The sequence below is a fragment of the Tetrahymena thermophila genome (assembly GCF_000189635.1).
Source record: "Tetrahymena thermophila SB210 genomic scaffold scf_8254417, whole genome shotgun sequence".
NCBI lineage: Eukaryota > Ciliophora > Oligohymenophorea > Hymenostomatida > Tetrahymenidae > Tetrahymena > Tetrahymena thermophila.
In genome coordinates, this window is record NW_002476199.1 from 75,057 (window position 1) to 93,637 (window position 18,581).

Consider the following 18,581-nt stretch of genomic DNA (forward strand, 5'->3'; position numbering starts at 1 on the left):
TTTTCCCCTTATCTATTATATAGTTCAGTTTTAGAATATATACGACTAAAAAATTTAAACCAAAAAAAAATATATGGATGAAAGAGTGTTTTCAATAAAAGAGATGTGACATTATAAATTATTTTGCTTTATATATTTTTATTTGAATACATTTTAATAATAAATCGAATAAATAAATAACAATATTTAAATCTATTTTATTTAAATTGTGTTACTTAGTTTAAAAATTGTTTTTGAGTATTCTCATAAAATATTCAAGCTCACATAAAAGCTACGAGTCATTTTTCTCATTTAAAATAACTTATTTATTTGTAAAAATATCAAATAATTTAGGATATTCAAATTGGTTTATAAATTTTCACTTAAATTTCATATTTAGATTTAGTATAGTTATAGGAATATAAATATCTTTTTCTTTCGATTTGAATTTTTATAAAACAAATTAAACTTTTTTTGCAAAATCTTTTACAAGAAATCTTTCTGGGTTTTCCCTTGATTAAATAATTCTTGAGCCTCCTTTTTTCAAAGCTTCTTTAATCTCTTTTAAGATAGATTCTTTAACTTTTTAATCAGAAACTTCTATTGAGCTTCTCTCTTTTAACCTATCCTTCCAATGACTATTTGCTTTTTATCCTTATAATTTTGAATGGACTGTTAATAGTGATTTTATAGAACCAATCTCTGAAATATTATCAAATTCATCAACTGTTTATTTTAAGTTTACATCTTCTGAATCTTTCTATTATTGATTTAAATGATCTTTTATAATTTTATCTTAAATATTCTATATAGGTTCTGATAAATCTTCATTTATATCTAAATTTTCTTCAGGGTCACTATCTTCTTCGAAGAAATCATTTTATTAATTCTAATTTATATTTTCATCTTATTACAAATCGTAAAATTATTCAATTTCCTTATTTGTTTCCTCATCATCAGTAACTACTTTAATATCTTAATCAAGCTAATTTGTTAAATTTTCTAAAATTTATTATTTTTATTTGAGCTTCTTTTTATTCTTTCTATTTTCTTTTTTCTTCTTCTTTTTCATGTTTATTTTATCAACAATTTACTAACTATAACCAAACTTAATTAATTCAAGTGCCTTTATTGTTGAATTCATATTGAAATCCCCTAAGCTAACTTTCTTTAATAAAACAATATCTGAATACTCTGTGGTTGAAACAAATTTATCTTTATCTTTAATAAATTACTAAGCATTTTGATAATTATTTAAATGAAATAACGCTAGCTCTAATAAACTTTTGTCTTTTTCATTTAACAAATTTATTAGTATTTACTTTTTATCAATTTAGACTTCATTTTTTAAATGAAGCTACTATTAGGATAAAGAAATATCCTTTTTATACTTTATAGGATCAAATGTTAAATTATCAAAATTAGCATTAGTTTATTCATATTTCATTTTATGATAGAGATCTAGAATATCTTAAATTTAATTTGCTACATTTTCGTATTGATATTTTACTTATACTTCATTTGTTTAATTATTTTTGTTCTTTTTATTCTTGAGTTAGCTAATAACACTTTGATTATGAATCCATAAATCGCATGCATCTTCTATAACATTTTTGGTATCATTTTCATAATAAAGATACCAAATTGAAATTAAATTGTTCAGATTCTAATCTGAATATTTGTTATTTGAAATAAGCAATTTTTCTAAAAATCCTTAAATACAAATTTCACTAGGTCTCCACAACATAATACATTTGCCTGGTGTATTTTTTTGATGAGCAGATAGTAAACTTAGAAATTTAATAGATTAATCATTTTATTCTAATTCAATCACTATAAAGTTGTCAGATTTAGCTGACTAGTTTACAATTTTAGATCCTATCCACTTATCTTTTGACTCTTCAATAAAAAGCTATTATCCTCTATTCACAAATTCAGATTTCTCTTCAAATATAACAAATGAAAATGAGTACCTTTGCTAATCTACTTCATAAATAAAAATATGATCTTCTTCATAATGTATTTTATTAATTCTTTTCTGAATTTCTTGATTAAATTAACTGGTGTTCATTTAGGTCAATTTCTTTTACTCAATAATTTGTTTATCTATGTATATGATTAAATCTTTTGGATTATCAACTCTAATCATAGGAATACCATCATTAGCTCCTGGCTTTGTAAAAGGTTCCTAAATTAATAGCCATGTATCTTTCTAAATTTACTTTTAATCTAAGTTATAAATAAAAAGTCTTATAACATTCTAAAGTGGATCTTCTATTAATGTTGCTACACTACAACCAGTCCATGCTGTGTTTTTTATCAACTTAGCTAGTATAAAAGTTTTTTCCATAACTGCATAATATGTGCAATCAATCATTCCTAGCTTCATTTACTGTATGCCTTACTCTTAAAAAATCTAATTCTTTTTCAAAATATCCTTAAACCATATTTCTCTATTAATATCTGGAATAAAAATTTTGTTTGTATTAAATTAACTATTTTGTTCATCAAATTTTTTCTCAAACATAGTCCTTGGAAAATTCTTCTTAGTTAATTCAATGGTAAATTGGATATATTACTTTAACTCTTGTATTTTTTCTTGTAAAAGCATTTTTGGCATGTATGGAAATTCATTAAATAGAGATTGTAAATCTTGATCACTTTCAAAGAGTAAATTTTTATAAAGAAGTTCTTAATTTTAAGAAGAAAAAGGATTCTTCCATATGAGCCCTTCTTAGCTTTTGGATAAATTAAAGTAGATTCCCTTCTATGTATTAATAGTAAAATAAGATTCATCAAGCAAAATCTTACTTGTAAATTTCCCTTCAAAAATAGGAACAGAAAAATTGATAAAGTTAATTGTCAAATATTCTTTAGATAACATAATTTAAACATTTTTTTCTACGAGTTTTGGATATTCTGCAGCCCTTGAGCTAAATATGTAGAAGTATCTAAAGTACATCTCAAGGAATAAGATTTTAATACACTTATCATCTTCTTCCCAAACAAATTACTTCCCCTATTTGTAAACTTGATTTTCCATTATTAAATGAAATAAATCTATTCTTTTTATTAAAATCTATGATTTTTTATTTTTTATAATTTTTAATTTACTAATTAAGATATCAAATAAGTCAGAAATTTTTTTAAAAACAAAAAATTTACCTAAATATGAATCACTGATAACACTTATCTATTTCTATTTATTAGCTATTCAAAATTTTTGTAATAGACAGTAAATTAAAACTGTTTTATTATTCTAATAGACAAATCAAGATAGTCATCAAAAGTCTTTATTTAAAATTTATTTTGAGCTTATAAGTTTAAATAAATAAATAATTAATCAAATATTATATTATTAAAAATAGGCTAATTTTGAATTTTACTTAAAAATATATTTCTAAATTTAAACAACAAAAGAAATATTAATTTTAATTAAAGAATATTTTGCTTTTATTTAATATTATAACTTTAAAATTTAAATAAATTAAATGAAAATTTATTTAAACTGAAGTATGAAAGGGATTAAGAATGAAGTTCAAAATTTTCTTTTGAAGAATGAAATAAATATTTTGAAAAAACTTAATAATATAAATTGTCTAAAGTTTTTTGATGTATTCCATACTTCTGTTAATAAATAAATTATTACAGTATTTTGTGATCATGGTCATGGAGACTTAAAGCAGTTAATTACAAAATATATTTAAAAATTTTACAATCATTTAATATGATTTTTTTATTAGAAATGAAAGAAGATTACTTCAGAATTTGCTATTAAATTACTTTTTTATAAAAGAATTTTGTTTGATGTTTAAAAAAAATTAACAAAAACATAAGAAAAAATTTAATTTATTTACAAAAATACATTTTACAAAACAAATTTTGCACTAAAATGATTAGTTTAAGAGAAATACAATAAAGTAAATAAAATTGTTTAAAATACGATTAATAATTTTTTCCTTTGAAATAATATAAATTCTATATTAAAATATTAAATAATAATAAGCAGTTATTAAATTAAATATATCAATCTGACTTAGAGCTACTCACTAAAGAATTATTCTATTATTTATTTAAGGGAATATGCATATCTGCATTTTCTTTTTCATCTATGTCAATATGGTTAACAATCTTTGAATCACTGTGATCCACAACCTAATCCTTTTCGGCTTTTGTTCTTTTTAAGTCTTATTTCATAAAGAATACAGTAGAGAGTGAAACAGCAAATATAGCTACAAATGCAATAAGCACATATACGCTACCCATTTTCTCGTTTGAGTCTTTAGCTGAATCTATAATTAAACTGAATAAGGAACCTAATAAGAATGAAACTACATGAGAAATTGTATAGATAAAACCTGTTACTGTTGCTTCACCAATTGGGAAACAAACTTCATTAGCCAACTCAAGTAATATAGGGATGATAGGAATTACAAAGAAACCTAAAATGACTGCACAACATATTAATAAACCAAATATTTCTGTTTAGAGAATGAATATCATCAAAATAGATGCTACAATAGTTCCTAGTATACCTAATCCTGATAATTTTTTATAAGCACTAGTCTTTTTTAACATTCTGATAAAAATAACACTTCCAAATACACCAGAAAATACACATACGACACTCAAAGTACTTGTGTGTTAAGATTCAAAACCATAAGGTCCAACTAATTGCCCTAGGACAACTGCAAAATCAATAAAGCATCCATAACAAAAAGAAAAGCATACCGTAATTAAGACATATGTTCTTTTTTTGATCAAAATTTACAAAGCTGTCTTAAAATCTTCTCTATCAACATTAGCTGAAAAACTAGGAGGAGTAGCAGGTTTATCCTTGTAAAACAATAGATTCAAAACACTAGTAGAAGATACGATTACTGCAGAAATAAGGAGGAGATTAAAAGTTAAATCTTTACCGTGTTGATAATTATCACTTGTATCATCAGAAGCTTTATAACCTGAAAAATAAATACCAGGAATTACTAATCCTACGACTCCAGTTACAGTAGAAAAGAAGCTTAAAAAGCCAGTTACAGCTGCTCTTGAAGAAGGATAGAACCAATTTGAGGATACTATTATATTAATAAATTTATTTAATAATTATAGTACTTAAAATACTTAATAAAAATCCTATTATTCAAAAATTGTTTGAAAATAATGTATAGATTATTTTAGCAGTAGATAAACTAATTCTGCCTCTCTAAATACTTACAAAATTTCTATTTATTGAAATATTCTTTTTTTTGGTTTTTCAGTTAAAGTAGTAAGTAGGTAGTATTTAAAAAATATATTTACTTTTGTTAATAGCATTGATAAGAAAAGGATTAGCGCAACCTACAAGTAGCTACCCTATGATGGCGAAAGCAAAACTCTTATTTACAAGACATCTGATCCAGCATGCTGCTAGACTAAACACACAGGCAATAGTATTACCTACTTTAGTACCATATTTATCGACTATAAAATTTGCTGGGAATGAAACAGGGACATGCATAATCATATGAACTAAAGAAGTTAAATTATACACAGTACTGCTTAAACCATAAACAACACTCAGTTCATTTGCTTAAGGAGCAAAACTATTTTGCATAATTGATATTTGCATCATTCCTAAAATGTATATAGCTATGTTAAAGAACCTATATTAGTAAACTTAAAATTTTGATTCTGCTTGTTTTTCAATTCTTTCAAGATCAGAAGGGGTAAAATCCTAATCTGTTTCGGGAAGAAAACCATCTGAAGGATGTTTTTCACTGGCAGTTGATTGTTTATCCATAGTGTATCACTGATTGAAGCTTTATTTAAAAAACTTTAAAGCTATATTAAAGTCAATAAACTTTCCTTTTTTAAATATAATAATTTGATAATTGTTTAAAAATATTAATAAATATAATATTCAACTTTAATTAATACTTTCTTGTATATTTTTATTATTTTCTTCTATATAATCAATATATTATAAATAGAATACACCTAGTTCACTTATGTGCATGTATATGAACATTAGTCATTGATGATATTCTATTTTCGATCACATTCTAAAAATCTTGTTTTTTCTTTTTGAATGTATTTTTCAATACAATCAGAGAAAATTTAAATTTCTGATCCGCTCTCTAATTAGAAAAGGCTTAGAGTCTTTGTTATTATAATAATATTTTTTATTAGATAAATCAGTATTAAAAATAGAGATATAGATTATATAAATAATCTATTTGCCAGAGATATAATTTATTTTGTTTAAAAATTCAAAAAATATTTTATTTCTTTAAATCTCTTAATGGTATAAAGTAATGATGTTTTTTTACTTATATTTATTTTAAATTTGTCAAAATTTTTTCATAATTTAGTGACTAATTATCATAATATAATAAATTATAGATTATAATCCCATTTAAAACCCAAAATTTACAAAACAAGTTTAAATTTTATGATAACTTTTCTTCATATTTATTTTTGAATATGTTTTAAACTAAATAGAAATTAAAAAAATGATAATTTTTGTTTTCTTTTTTTTATCTCATTTTCATATTTATCTATGAATCTTAGTTAATTTTGCATAATATATTGTAAAAAATTTTTTACAAGTAACCAAATTACCTCCAAGATATACTTAACTTAATGATCAAAATATTCCTTAAAATATTACTATTGAATTATAGATATTTTAGAAAACCTCACCTTTCTAATATTTTTTAGGAAACAAATTATTTTTTTCTATTTAATTTAATTTTTTCATATCTAAATAAATATATCATTGTTTAGTTAGTTAGTTAGCTATAGTAAAATTTTTCATTTTTTAATTTGTTTGTTTTTAAACTTTATTTTCATTTTTAACTCTTTTATATCATCTTTAGTAAATTTATTCAATTTTTACTTCTCGTTCTTAATGTTTGAATATGTTTTTAAATACATTTTAGGTTTTTATTCATAAACTTTTAATAAATATATTTTATTGACTTTATATGTAATAATTCTGTCATAGTTTTATTATGCTCATTAAATGCATTTCGAAAGATTTTATTAGATATCACAGCTTGAAATATAACGAATTTTGCTGAATTTAACGAAAATATTTTGATCTCAGTAAAAAATGCCTATTTAAACTAGAACGTAAATATAGAACAATTCATAAAACTATTCCAATCAATAATAAGAAATGAACTGTAAACAGTGTATCTAATTTTCATAAAACAAAATGTAATAAAATTTATTTAAAATACTTTGCACATAACATTTTCTCTAATTTATAGTTAACTTTGAATTTAATTGACTGTCTTATTTTAAATTGTTATTATTTTAATTATTTACATAATTATCAATATTTAGATCAGATTTTTTTTTTGTTGGCAATTCAAAAATAAAATCTATTAAAAACATTTCATTAATATGATTTTTTGAAAGAGTTAAAAAATTAGTTTTTTCCAACTTCATTCATAATTTTTAGAAAATTTTATTTTTTGTTTGTAGATTATTCTGAATTTTCTAAATTTTAGTAGCATTAAATTTTTTTAAAAACCTAAAAGAGATTGAAAGTCGACTGATATCTATCTATCTATCTAATGATTTATGTATTTGTTTATTTTTTATTCTTTTGATAAAAGGTTTTGAAAAATTAAAAATATTATTGAGAGTTAAATAAAAGAAATCGGAATTATTTGAAGATTAAAATCAATTAAAAAATAACAATAATAATTATGGTATGTATAACATGGTTTTGCTAAATAAGAAGAAAGGGGAAACGTTTGAGATATAAAGTGTCAAAATGATAGAAATTATTAGTGTTTTTTTATTGTATTTGTTTGACCTTATTTAATTAAAAACACTAAGCAAGTAAATAGAAAGATTAGATAGATAAATAGAGTAGTGGAAGAAGAAGAGCTATTTGAATTGGTAAGGTTGTAAAAAAATAAATAACAAGCAAATAAACAAATAAAATATAAAGGCAACATAAATTAAGAAGAAAAACAACTAACTAACTAACTCACTGCTCGGTTTCTCATTCAATTAATCAATCAATAAATAAATAATTCAATTATTAGAAATAAACAAAATCAAAGAAAAGAAAAAAGAAACAAAAAACAAGTAAATAAAAAGAAAAGAAATAAAATAAATCTAATATATCTCTTAATCTACATTATCAAAGAAGAAAACAAACAAAAAATATACAAATAAATAAATAAATAAAAAGAAGTCCTCCTTTTAAATTTAAGAAGTAGAAAGAAGTAATTATAAAAAGCCGCTAACAGAAATGTCCATGGATTAGTTTTACGATAGAAGAATCATCTATTAAAACGAAAGCATCACTTACGAAGAAGCTTACGTTCTTAATGGAACAAGAGTAGTTTCGACTGAAGATATAATTGAAATCATAGCAAATGTATTAACAGAAATTATAGAGTAAACTGATAAGTAGACGATACAATATGTTACAAATTTTCATGGTAAAAATGTACCTTCAATTAGCATAAAAGAGTATTTGGCAAGAATAGCTAGATGTTCACACTGCTCATAGGAGTGCTTTATTTTTGCTTTGATTTATGTGGATAGAATTACTGAACGTCATTAGAATTTCATTATCAATAGCTATAACATCCACAGGTAAATAAACTAAGTCTCACTTGACTTTTAAACAATTTAGCTAAATGCTAAATAAACAGCAATTTATTAGAATGAAAGATTGGAGAAAACATAATTAATTTTTTGTAGATTTTTAGTATCATATTAGATGAACTAAATGAAGTAAAAATAAACACGCAAATTAACAAAAATATTTTTATTTATGCAACTCTTTCTTTAAATTTTTAGCACCTCTTCCTATGTGCTTCTTTTCTTAATCTTTTGATTCTCTACATCTGTTCTCGAGAGATTCAATAAAAAATTAAATAAGCTTGAATAAACAATAGAATTATTGTCATTCTAGAGTTTGTAAGTTAAATGATTTTCAAAATGAAAAATGATTTATTTATTTATTAATTTATTTGCATAAATTTGATAAATTTGATGAATTTGATGAATTAATTTTTTAAATTAATTTAGAATAGTAAGAAAAATAAATAAAATTTTTATTATTTTTAAATAAAATTAGATTACTTATCACTTCAATTATGCTCGCTACTAAATTTTTTGATGACAGATACTATAACAATGAGTACTATGCTAAAGTTGGCGGTATTGGAAATTAGGAAATAAATTTACTTGAAAGAGATTTCTTGTAGCTGATTAACTTCCGTTTATACATTGCACCAATCTTGTTCTTTAGATATCGCGAGAGATTACTTGAGTCTTACAATTTTGAACCTATGTAAAACTGAAGACAGTGAATTAACTCTGACTTTTTATCATAAACAAATAAAAACTTATATTATATTTAAAAAAAATCTAAATACATTTCACTTATCAGATTGTTTAAAAAGATTATTAACAATAACATGCATAAAAACAATACTTGCTTTATCAATCAATCAATCAACAAACTATAAACGCATTCAAAATAAATAAATTTTAATCGAATATAATAATTACCAACCAAAAGTTTAAAAGATTAATATACAAATGTCAAAAGAAATTTATGGCCTTTATCATTATTGTTTCAAAAATTAATGAAATAGTAGAAAAATATTGATTAGAGAAACAATTCAATTCATACATACAATAAGCTCTACCTACCAATATACTTACCTGCCTATCTACCTGCCTACTTATAAATCGCTTTCGATTTTTAGTGTATTGCCTATATACAAACAAATATTAGTTGTGCATCTTAAGCAAGCTGACTGATTAAATAAATTCATCGAAGAAACAGAATGTAAAACAAAAAAAAGATGATTACAAACGTTTGTTTCTTCATACATTTATGCTTGCTTCAAAAAAGCTTGCTAAATGATATTTTCTAATCAATATAAATAGACTATTTGCTTAAAAACTATGTAAACACGTTTTTCTATTGTAGAGATTTATATATAAATAAACTTGTTTTTTCTTCCTTGACTCTACAAAGTGCATTATATAATACTCTTCTTATATGCATTTATGTAATTTAATTCTTTTCTTATCAATTTAAGTAGGATAATGAACTGAAGAATTGTATATTTGTTTCATCATCGATATTTAATAATAAAGTATACTTTCAAATTAGAGCTTTATTTTGATTAATCTACAACTATCCTTTAGATAAATAATAATAATAACAACAACAACAATAATAAATTTTAAGATTTCACACTAACTATTTCAGCTTCTGCTAATTCTTTAACATTTAACTCTCAAAAAATGAAATTGATCAATGAATGAATGAATACATACATATTATTTAGAAAATTAATCTTTTAAATGTTAAAAAAATTAAAGATAAATACATAAAATCTTCTTAGACTCTAAATTTATATTAATAAAATAAATTCATATACAAAATATTATTTTATGCTGTATAACTCATATTTATCTCCCTAATAAATTCGTTTTTTAATGTAAAATTTATATAAATAATTCAAGTTTAATCTTTTATGTTTCGGTTGGTAATCATTAAAATTTTTATTTCTACTTTCAAATTTTATGGATTTCTTGTTATTTTAATTTTTATTATTATCAATTGTTTTTTTTAAATGAATCTAGATATATATTATTTGTTAATAAAATAATATTCAAAAAAAAAATATAATTTACTATTAATAAAAATCATATCTTGTCAATTTAATTTTAATTGTTAAGAAATTATTATCAGAATAATTGATTTTCATAATTTTTAACTCAAATTTATAATAGCTTTATCCATTCAAAAATTATCCATCCACGTCTGCTTGCAAACAAAAAACATTTGATGATCAAGAAACAAAATTTACTTTCTTAAATATAAAGACAAGTGCATCTATTTATCTTATGATTTTTTTAATTATGTGAGCAGAAGAGATTAAAAAAATTGAAAGATATCAATAAATATATAATTCTAAAGTTATTAGAAAATTTTAACTAAGCAATTCACAGAAAGTTATTTATTAAAAAAAAATAAACAACATAATTAGGGATTATAAAAATGGGTAAATTTGTAGAATGGGAAATATTTAGAGATACAGCTATTGAGCTAATTGGTAGCAATCCTTTCACATCTCGTTTAGTTGTTAAATACAACCATAAAAAGGATGTTTGCATCATGAAAGTAACAGATGATAAGAAGTGGATTAAAACTAAAATAGTGAATATTAAAGATTTCACAAAAATTGAATAATTCATAAAAGTAACATCAAAAATTCTTTCTAACTAAACTGAAGATAAAACAGCAATGGAGGAAGAAAAGCCATTAAAGAAAAAACATTGAAGTAGCTTATCTAAAAATATAAAAATTAAAAATAGCCTTTACTAATAACAATATTTACGATCAGATATTTTGCTATTGAAGATTTTCTAATAAACAGCAAAAAATGAATTAAAAGACAATCTTCAATTTATTTCGTATAGGGAAACTTAAAATTTAGGCAAAAATGTAAAAAAATATTTGACCACTTGTCGTTTGATATTAATCAGCCATTCTGAATATTTGAAAAATCATCAAAAATTTTTAATAAAACATTAAAAAACATAAGAATATATACGGATATTATTTAAATATTGTGATTAAATTTGTGTTTATATAATATTAATTCAATTTATTTTTTAGAAAAAATATCAATAATCTTTTTATAATGAAGAAATCTATCTATCTATTAATGTCAATCAGCTAAAATACATACTTTACATAAGATTCTACTTGCTATCAATTAAAATTTTTAATTATGTATTTAACAATAATATTTATGACTAAATATAATATGAAATTAATGAATCAATTATTTTATTTTTTTACAGATAAAATTAATACAGTTAAGTTCTATCCTCAAAAATAACCAAGGCATTAGTTAGCAAAAAAATAGAATTCTTAATCTATTTGTATTAAAACATTTTATTTAATCTATAGGTTATCTAACTATAACTATCCACCAATAATTAATTGATTTTTATAAAGTAAAATTTTATTGATTAAACAATAATCAAATAGGCTCACAAAATCTAAATATATAATTATGTAATTTTTTATAATAAAAAAAACATTTACTAAATTTTTTAAATTGTAGAAAAAAAATGAGTAGTCAACACATTCCAACCTTATTAATAAATTAAGGTATCTGAATTTATAAAAAAAGTCTAATTTTTTTTAAAATTTAAATATTTTGTCATATCTGAAATTTATTATTTAGATATTACCTACTTTAAAATTTATAAACTTAAAAATAAGTAAGTAATAAATAGTATGATTTGGTTAAATAAGTAAATAAATAGGAAATATTTGTCAAATTAATTTGTCCTAATTTTATATTTAGGAATTTATTATATATTTAAACTTATTATGGAGTTAATTAAAAAATTTATATAATTTTTATAAATATTTGTTCTTAAAAAGTTTATTAAATAAACATTTATAGATATTTATTTTTAAAGTTTCAACTAAATCAATAATTGATTTATACTAACTACTTTATCATTCTTAATAAAAATAACTATTAAATTTAGAAATATTAATTTAGTTTAGACAGCAACTTAAGTTTATATTGTGAGAATCGTTTTATTCTTCCATTTATTCTTCTAAATCATAATTTCTAAAGTATTGATATAAGGTAACTTTTAATATTTTTAATAGTTTTTTAAATTGAAATTACTTTGTAGAAGCCCTATTTGCATTCTTTTTCACGTAGTTGCATGATTCGGCAATTAAATCGCTACTTAAAATATTAAATTATTTTTAATCTTTAAATTTTATAAAAAGAAATTTACTTATTTAATTAAGACATATCAGGGGATATTGAATATTTTTCACATTCTTTCTTTTATGGAATTTTTTAGGATTATTCACTAGAAATATGAGAATCTACTGTTTATTTTGAATTTTCTTCTTCAACAGCACTAATATGAGATTATTCTAAATTATTTAATTTACTAGCACCTTGATTTTTTATAGAAAGTGTATTAATTCCTCTTTATAATAAATAGTCAAATCAATTTATATTTATTTTACCATCCTTTATTTAGAAAACAATTGAAGTCCTATTTAAACTTTTTTTAGGTAAATTTGGTATTTAAATATTTAGATTATTATCAGCTAATTTTTATAGGCCAGCTACTTAAATTGCAGGTAAAATTTCTTCCTCTTCAAAAACCTAAGATCTTATACATCTATTTAGAGTATTTTACCTCTAATATGGGCTATTTTATTAAAAACATTTACATATCAAAAAGTATTATTTTAAAATAAAAAAATTGTACTAATTAATGTAAATTAAATTTAAAAATAAATATAAATTATTAAAAAATTAATTAATTACTTTAACAAATAATTTTTCAAGCGGTCTCTGATTTCTCTGTCTATGTAATTTTTATCCACATTAATTTACTTTGCACCTTTTACTATTTTGATATAATTCTAAACATGTTTTCTGAATATTTTCCAGTATGCTAATGTTTTTCGGTGCCTATCAATTCTCATTTTAAAGTATTTTTTTAATGATGGAAATTTTTTAATTAAGTAAGCTTTTAATGCATCCAAATGTCTCATAAATAGTCTTGTATATTAATATACAAGCAGTCTTAATACTTATAAGATGAAATACATATTAATGATGCCTTTTTAATAATTAAGTCGTTAGTTAAAATATTTTAGATGATATTTATTTTTTTTAATGCTAAAATTTAAATTAAGCTGGATTACACAGAATTGCAATTCCAATAAAGTTAAAGAAGCTGCTTTAGTTGGTAGTTAAAAACAATATGAATATTATTGTAATTCCTGAAATGCTAGTAGATATAGAGTTTAATTTATTTAAGCTAAGATGATTGTAAGGTTACATTCTGCTGGATAAAAAACCTAAGTGAAATAAAATAAATTAAAAATATTTTCAAAAATAATTAAATTAATTACTATAAAACGATATAATCATAAATGATAGAAAGCCTTTTGTCTAAATATTATTTAAATATATTTGGTTAATAGTAATTAAGGCGATCTTTTCAAAAACCTTAATGAGTTCCCAGTAAAACATATTTTATCTATACTCATTATATAAGTAACCTAAAACTGAGCGATAATAATGAGTATCTAAAAGTTTATTTTTGTAGGAAAAATATAGTTTGATTATAAAAAAGGCTGGAATTATCACGTTCAATAAAATAAAGATTGGGTAAATATAAGGATAGACTATTTAATTATAGTTTTCATCATTGCACTCATATTGTAAATCAGCACTTATATATGACTCACCAGAAATTTATTAGCAACTTATAATAGAAGATAACTGCTAAGTAGCTACAGGCTGAAAATAAATGTAAATAAATATTAAGCTATTTAAATAAATAACTGATATTCTTGAAGTATAAACTTTTAATTTTAATAAAATTGAGAATATAAGGGTAAAAACAATTGATAGTAATGCTGTATAAGTAAACAGAGCAATTATCCTTAAGTAAATTAAAGGATAAGAAACTTCAAAAAGCACCAACAAGCAGTCAATTTAATAAGAAAACATTTTAGTAGAGTTACCTATCAAGCTCTGAATATTTATCATCTAAGATATAAGATTAAACTAATTAGAAAAAAAGATTCCCACTATTTATATGTAATGGGTAAATATTTTTAGAATATATGTTGGATATATTGTTTAGCCTTATGAAAAATCTAGAAAAAACCTTCCTAAATTCTTTTGCAAGAGTAGTGTATTTGAGAGCTTTACTGTACCTGTTACACTTACTATCATAGTAATCTTAATTTGATAAAAACCAAAGAATAATTAATACAAATTAATTTGAGGAAATACAATTTACGAAAGATACAATAAAGAGAAAGATTATTTATAAGACTATAGAAACTAAAGAAACACAAGGAGTGCACTTATCAAATTAACCTATTTAACTAGAATATGGTGTACCATTTGTATGTATACCATGTATATCGCAGCTTTTACACAATGCTCCAGTATATCCTTGTTAACACGTAAAATTCGTTGATCCACCAAGACAAACAGATTAATCTAACTAACATTCAGTTATTTAATCACTGTAAATATTTGGCCTCCAATAGCCTTCTTACACCTAAAAAATTTTTAATTAAAATGCCTAATTATAAAATTAAAAATTTTTAATAATTACTTCAATTGTGGAGCCTCCAGGACATTTACAAAAAGAAGGACAACTAAGACAACTTTTTGCATTATTTATCAAAGAGTAAGTTCCTGAAGGACAATTTTCACAATAATTATAATTACCAATATATTCTCCTTCAATACAATAAGTTAATACAGGGTTATAATCTTGATATTAAGAAGTATTATTTTTAAATACGGTGTCATTACTATATTAAATTAAGCCAATAGATCTTATAGCACTCCCTTTTTATGCATAATTGCTTACAAATTAAGTTTATTTTGATACTATCAATGTGTAATTTTTACCAAGGCTGCTATTGCTATAATAAAATATCGAGCCCCCATTTTCGGAGGCATAATTTAAACTAAAAGTATTATTTGATAATTAAATATCTGAATTTAAAATATTTAATGCTCCCCCGTTCTTTTGTGAAAAGTTATTATCGAATATGGAATTAAAAATATAGTTTGATTAAATTAGTTTTAATTTTCTGAAAAATTGTTGATCTTAAGCTGAAAATTCACCTAAATTTTAAGACATATCACCCAAATTTCTATTTGATACTTCTTTAATTTATATTTATGAGTTTATATTTATAATTCCTCCATCAAATCCTTTATTATTTTTGAAAATAGAACCATCTATAGCAATAAATGAATTTATAAATACTATTGGCGAAGCTGATAATATTTAATTTTGATAACTAAAGTAATTTGAAGTAACTGAATTATTTTTAAATTGCGTATTTACAATTGAATTATATGAGAAAATTGAAAATATCAAAAATGAATATTGGTTATTAAAAAATAAACTATTTGAAATTAGTAGTTAAGCTGGTTATTTTATGACAATCAGTCCTAATGCATTAGTGGTATTTGTAGTCTAATTACCTAAGCTAATGTAATTACAATTTTGGACAGTAATATTATTAAACTGTATCTCAGAATTTGTCATTTCGATTTGTCCTACTTGATAGTAACTTTGATAATAAAATAAATTTCCTTCAATTTTATCAGCAATACTATTACTCATTTTAAAGAATAAATTCTTATTTGCATCATTCACAAGGTATATCCACTATACCACAAAGTATTCAGATGATATAAAATTTTGTAAGGATAAATTATCAATATAAATTTAAATTTATTAAGCAAAAGAAACATTCATTTAGAATATTCCACCATTTAGTGTTATTTTCTCAGATTAAACTAAATTGCTCTTTTGTAATTCAATAGGTAAAATTATATAAAGACTTTCCATTTTCAAATAATTTAGATATACATCAGATTATTATCCAGGAATAAGATTTAAGATTCCTTAATTGTTAAGTTAAATATTATAAAATGTTGAGTTTTGTAACTAGATTGAATTAAAATTATTTGCAAGTACAATACTTCCATACAAAAAATTATTATAGTCAATTGTATTTTACATAGAATTTCCATTTTTAGCTGTGATATTTGTTATAAGTATATTTTAAATATCTTATAGTTCCATTATTTAAGCATTCTAGTTAATCAAAAAGTTACTGAATGTTACATTTTCTAATTCAAATTTTTAATAATTTTATAGATAGAGTAGAGCACTACCATATTATTTTGGAATTATTATGCACTCGTTAAACGTTAAATTTATTAATTACACTAAAAAACTAGGAATTTATTGATTATTTGTAATATCTTATAAACTGTTATCAATTTTAAACAAACTAACTTAGCTAAGACTAGTTTGATTCTCTATCAAAATATTATTAATATTAATATTTGCTATTTATACTGTAAAGTAATTTAAGAAATTAAAAATACTTTAGCCTATGAGCTTAACATTGTTAACAAAACTATCTTTGATGCTTAAAAGAGTATCAACGCTATTATTAATGTTTTCAATAAATATTTAACTGTTTTATACATTACTTAGAGTTAAATTAGAAAAAGTAACAAAATTTTAACTTTAAATGCTTGCAACTCCAACTTCTATGATGTTTGAAGCATTTATTTTATTTATTTGTATCTGATTGCTAATTTAATTTTCTGATCGTAATTAAATTATTTAGAGAATCGATATTTTTTATTAGATGTTATAAATACCTGTATTATTTATTATTATTTACTTTTATTATATTTATTCAAAAAAAATTTCCGTTTTGTTTTGGAGTACTACTTAATATGAAGCAGGACTTATTAGAGAATTTATGTTCATCGAATTACAGAAAGACGAAATGTTAGGAATATTATTAATAACCTGATAATTTTATAATTGGATATTATTAAAAGTTTAGTTGAATATTTTAAGCTAACTTTGAATTAGAACACTAATAAGACTATACTCTATTTAAGTATAAGTATTTAAATTAAAGAGAACCCGTAAGTTTTACAAAAAGACATTTTGAATTGATATGCTTTTTTCATTATTTTAAATTTTAATCACTTTGGAGTTGTAAAAAGTTGAATTTTCAATATCTACTCCATCTATTTAATCAACTTATTGTATTTAAAATAAGCTTATTACTTTATCATCAAAATTTAAGATTGAACTATTTTTAATTTTAAAGTTTTTAATGGAGATTGACGTACTATTAAACTAATTTGATATTAAGGATGAATTTAATATTTGGCAATTTATAAAATTAAAATTATTTAATAGCATGTTAAATTATCCATTTAGATAATTTTAATCCTGTATTAAAGAGAATTGCTCCAAATATGAGTTACTAAAAGTGATGTTGCTAATTAATATTTTATAGTTGTTTGAGTTTTAGTTAATTTTGAAAAAGGTTTAATTAATTAATATTAAATTTTGAGCATAAAAATCTTAGATAAAAATATATTGTGAGCAATCAAACGGCTCTTCTTTCTACACTGTGTTAAATAAACTATATCCCCATTTATTATTAAATAAAATTTAAAAGTTAGCTATGAATACTGTTTCAAACTAGTCTAAAATGAATTATACTTAAGTGTTGTTTTTAAATGTTATGTTAGTTAAATTAACCAACGAATTTTTATACTAATTTGATCTCTGAATAAAAATTGGCTAAACTTTTTAACTTGTGATTTCTCTTTAGATTAAAGTTGCAAACTCAATATTTTGTAAAGAAAAACCTTGTAAATTTATTAAATACAATTATGACCTATTAATATCAATTATAGAGTTTCTTCCGTCAATATTAATATGCACATTTTCATAGCTAGATTCAATTATCAAATCTTTTAATAGGATACATGTTTGAGATAGAATTATTATATTTATTTCAACATTATAAATTTAATCTTGATATAAAGTTTATATCTCATTATCGAAGCTGATAGTATTTAATTAATTTATATCTATTATATTAGATCCATAAATTTCTTAGCTTTATTTAGATAAACTTATTAAATTCATCTATCCTCCACAGCTTAGATACTTCGTTATTAATAATTTTTTTTCACAATATT

General features: G+C 21.9%; 5 protein-coding genes across 5 annotated transcripts; 2 read left to right on the forward strand and 3 right to left on the reverse strand. All coding sequences in view use genetic code 6, as the record gives it.

The window, feature by feature from the left end:
- Nucleotides 1–2,406: 2,406 nt before the first annotated feature.
- On the reverse strand, nucleotides 2,407–2,775 carry TTHERM_000731450 (hypothetical protein; the record flags this gene model as incomplete). Its single annotated transcript, XM_012799872.1, has 1 exon — nucleotides 2,407–2,775. The coding sequence occupies one exon, from the start codon at nucleotides 2,773–2,775 to the stop codon at nucleotides 2,407–2,409; it is 369 nt and encodes a 122-aa protein (XP_012655326.1).
- A 1,230-nt stretch (nucleotides 2,776–4,005) lies between these two features.
- Nucleotides 4,006–5,758, reverse strand: TTHERM_00732450 (MFS transporter; the record flags this gene model as incomplete). Its single annotated transcript, XM_001023643.3, has 2 exons — nucleotides 4,006–5,054; nucleotides 5,278–5,758. 2 exons carry the CDS (start codon nucleotides 5,756–5,758, stop codon nucleotides 4,006–4,008), a joined length of 1,530 nt encoding a protein of 509 aa, XP_001023643.2.
- A 2,472-nt stretch (nucleotides 5,759–8,230) lies between these two features.
- Nucleotides 8,231–9,293, forward strand: TTHERM_00732460 (amine-terminal domain cyclin; the record flags this gene model as incomplete). Its single annotated transcript, XM_001023644.3, has 2 exons — nucleotides 8,231–8,580; nucleotides 9,068–9,293. The coding sequence occupies 2 exons, from the start codon at nucleotides 8,231–8,233 to the stop codon at nucleotides 9,291–9,293; spliced, it is 576 nt and encodes a 191-aa protein (XP_001023644.2).
- A 1,718-nt stretch (nucleotides 9,294–11,011) lies between these two features.
- Nucleotides 11,012–11,293, forward strand: TTHERM_000732489 (signal recognition particle 9 kDa protein; the record flags this gene model as incomplete). The annotated part of the gene is made up of 1 exon (XM_012799873.1): nucleotides 11,012–11,293. One exon carries the CDS (start codon nucleotides 11,012–11,014, stop codon nucleotides 11,291–11,293), a length of 282 nt encoding a protein of 93 aa, XP_012655327.1.
- A 1,197-nt stretch (nucleotides 11,294–12,490) lies between these two features.
- Nucleotides 12,491–16,641, reverse strand: TTHERM_00732490 (transmembrane protein, putative; the record flags this gene model as incomplete). The annotated part of the gene is made up of 10 exons (XM_001023647.2): nucleotides 12,491–12,608; nucleotides 12,669–12,731; nucleotides 12,784–12,952; nucleotides 13,025–13,212; nucleotides 13,332–13,629; nucleotides 13,715–13,870; nucleotides 13,925–14,762; nucleotides 14,824–15,090; nucleotides 15,148–15,785; nucleotides 16,035–16,641. The coding sequence occupies 10 exons, from the start codon at nucleotides 16,639–16,641 to the stop codon at nucleotides 12,491–12,493; spliced, it is 3,342 nt and encodes a 1,113-aa protein (XP_001023647.2).
- Nucleotides 16,642–18,581: the final 1,940 nt, after the last annotated feature.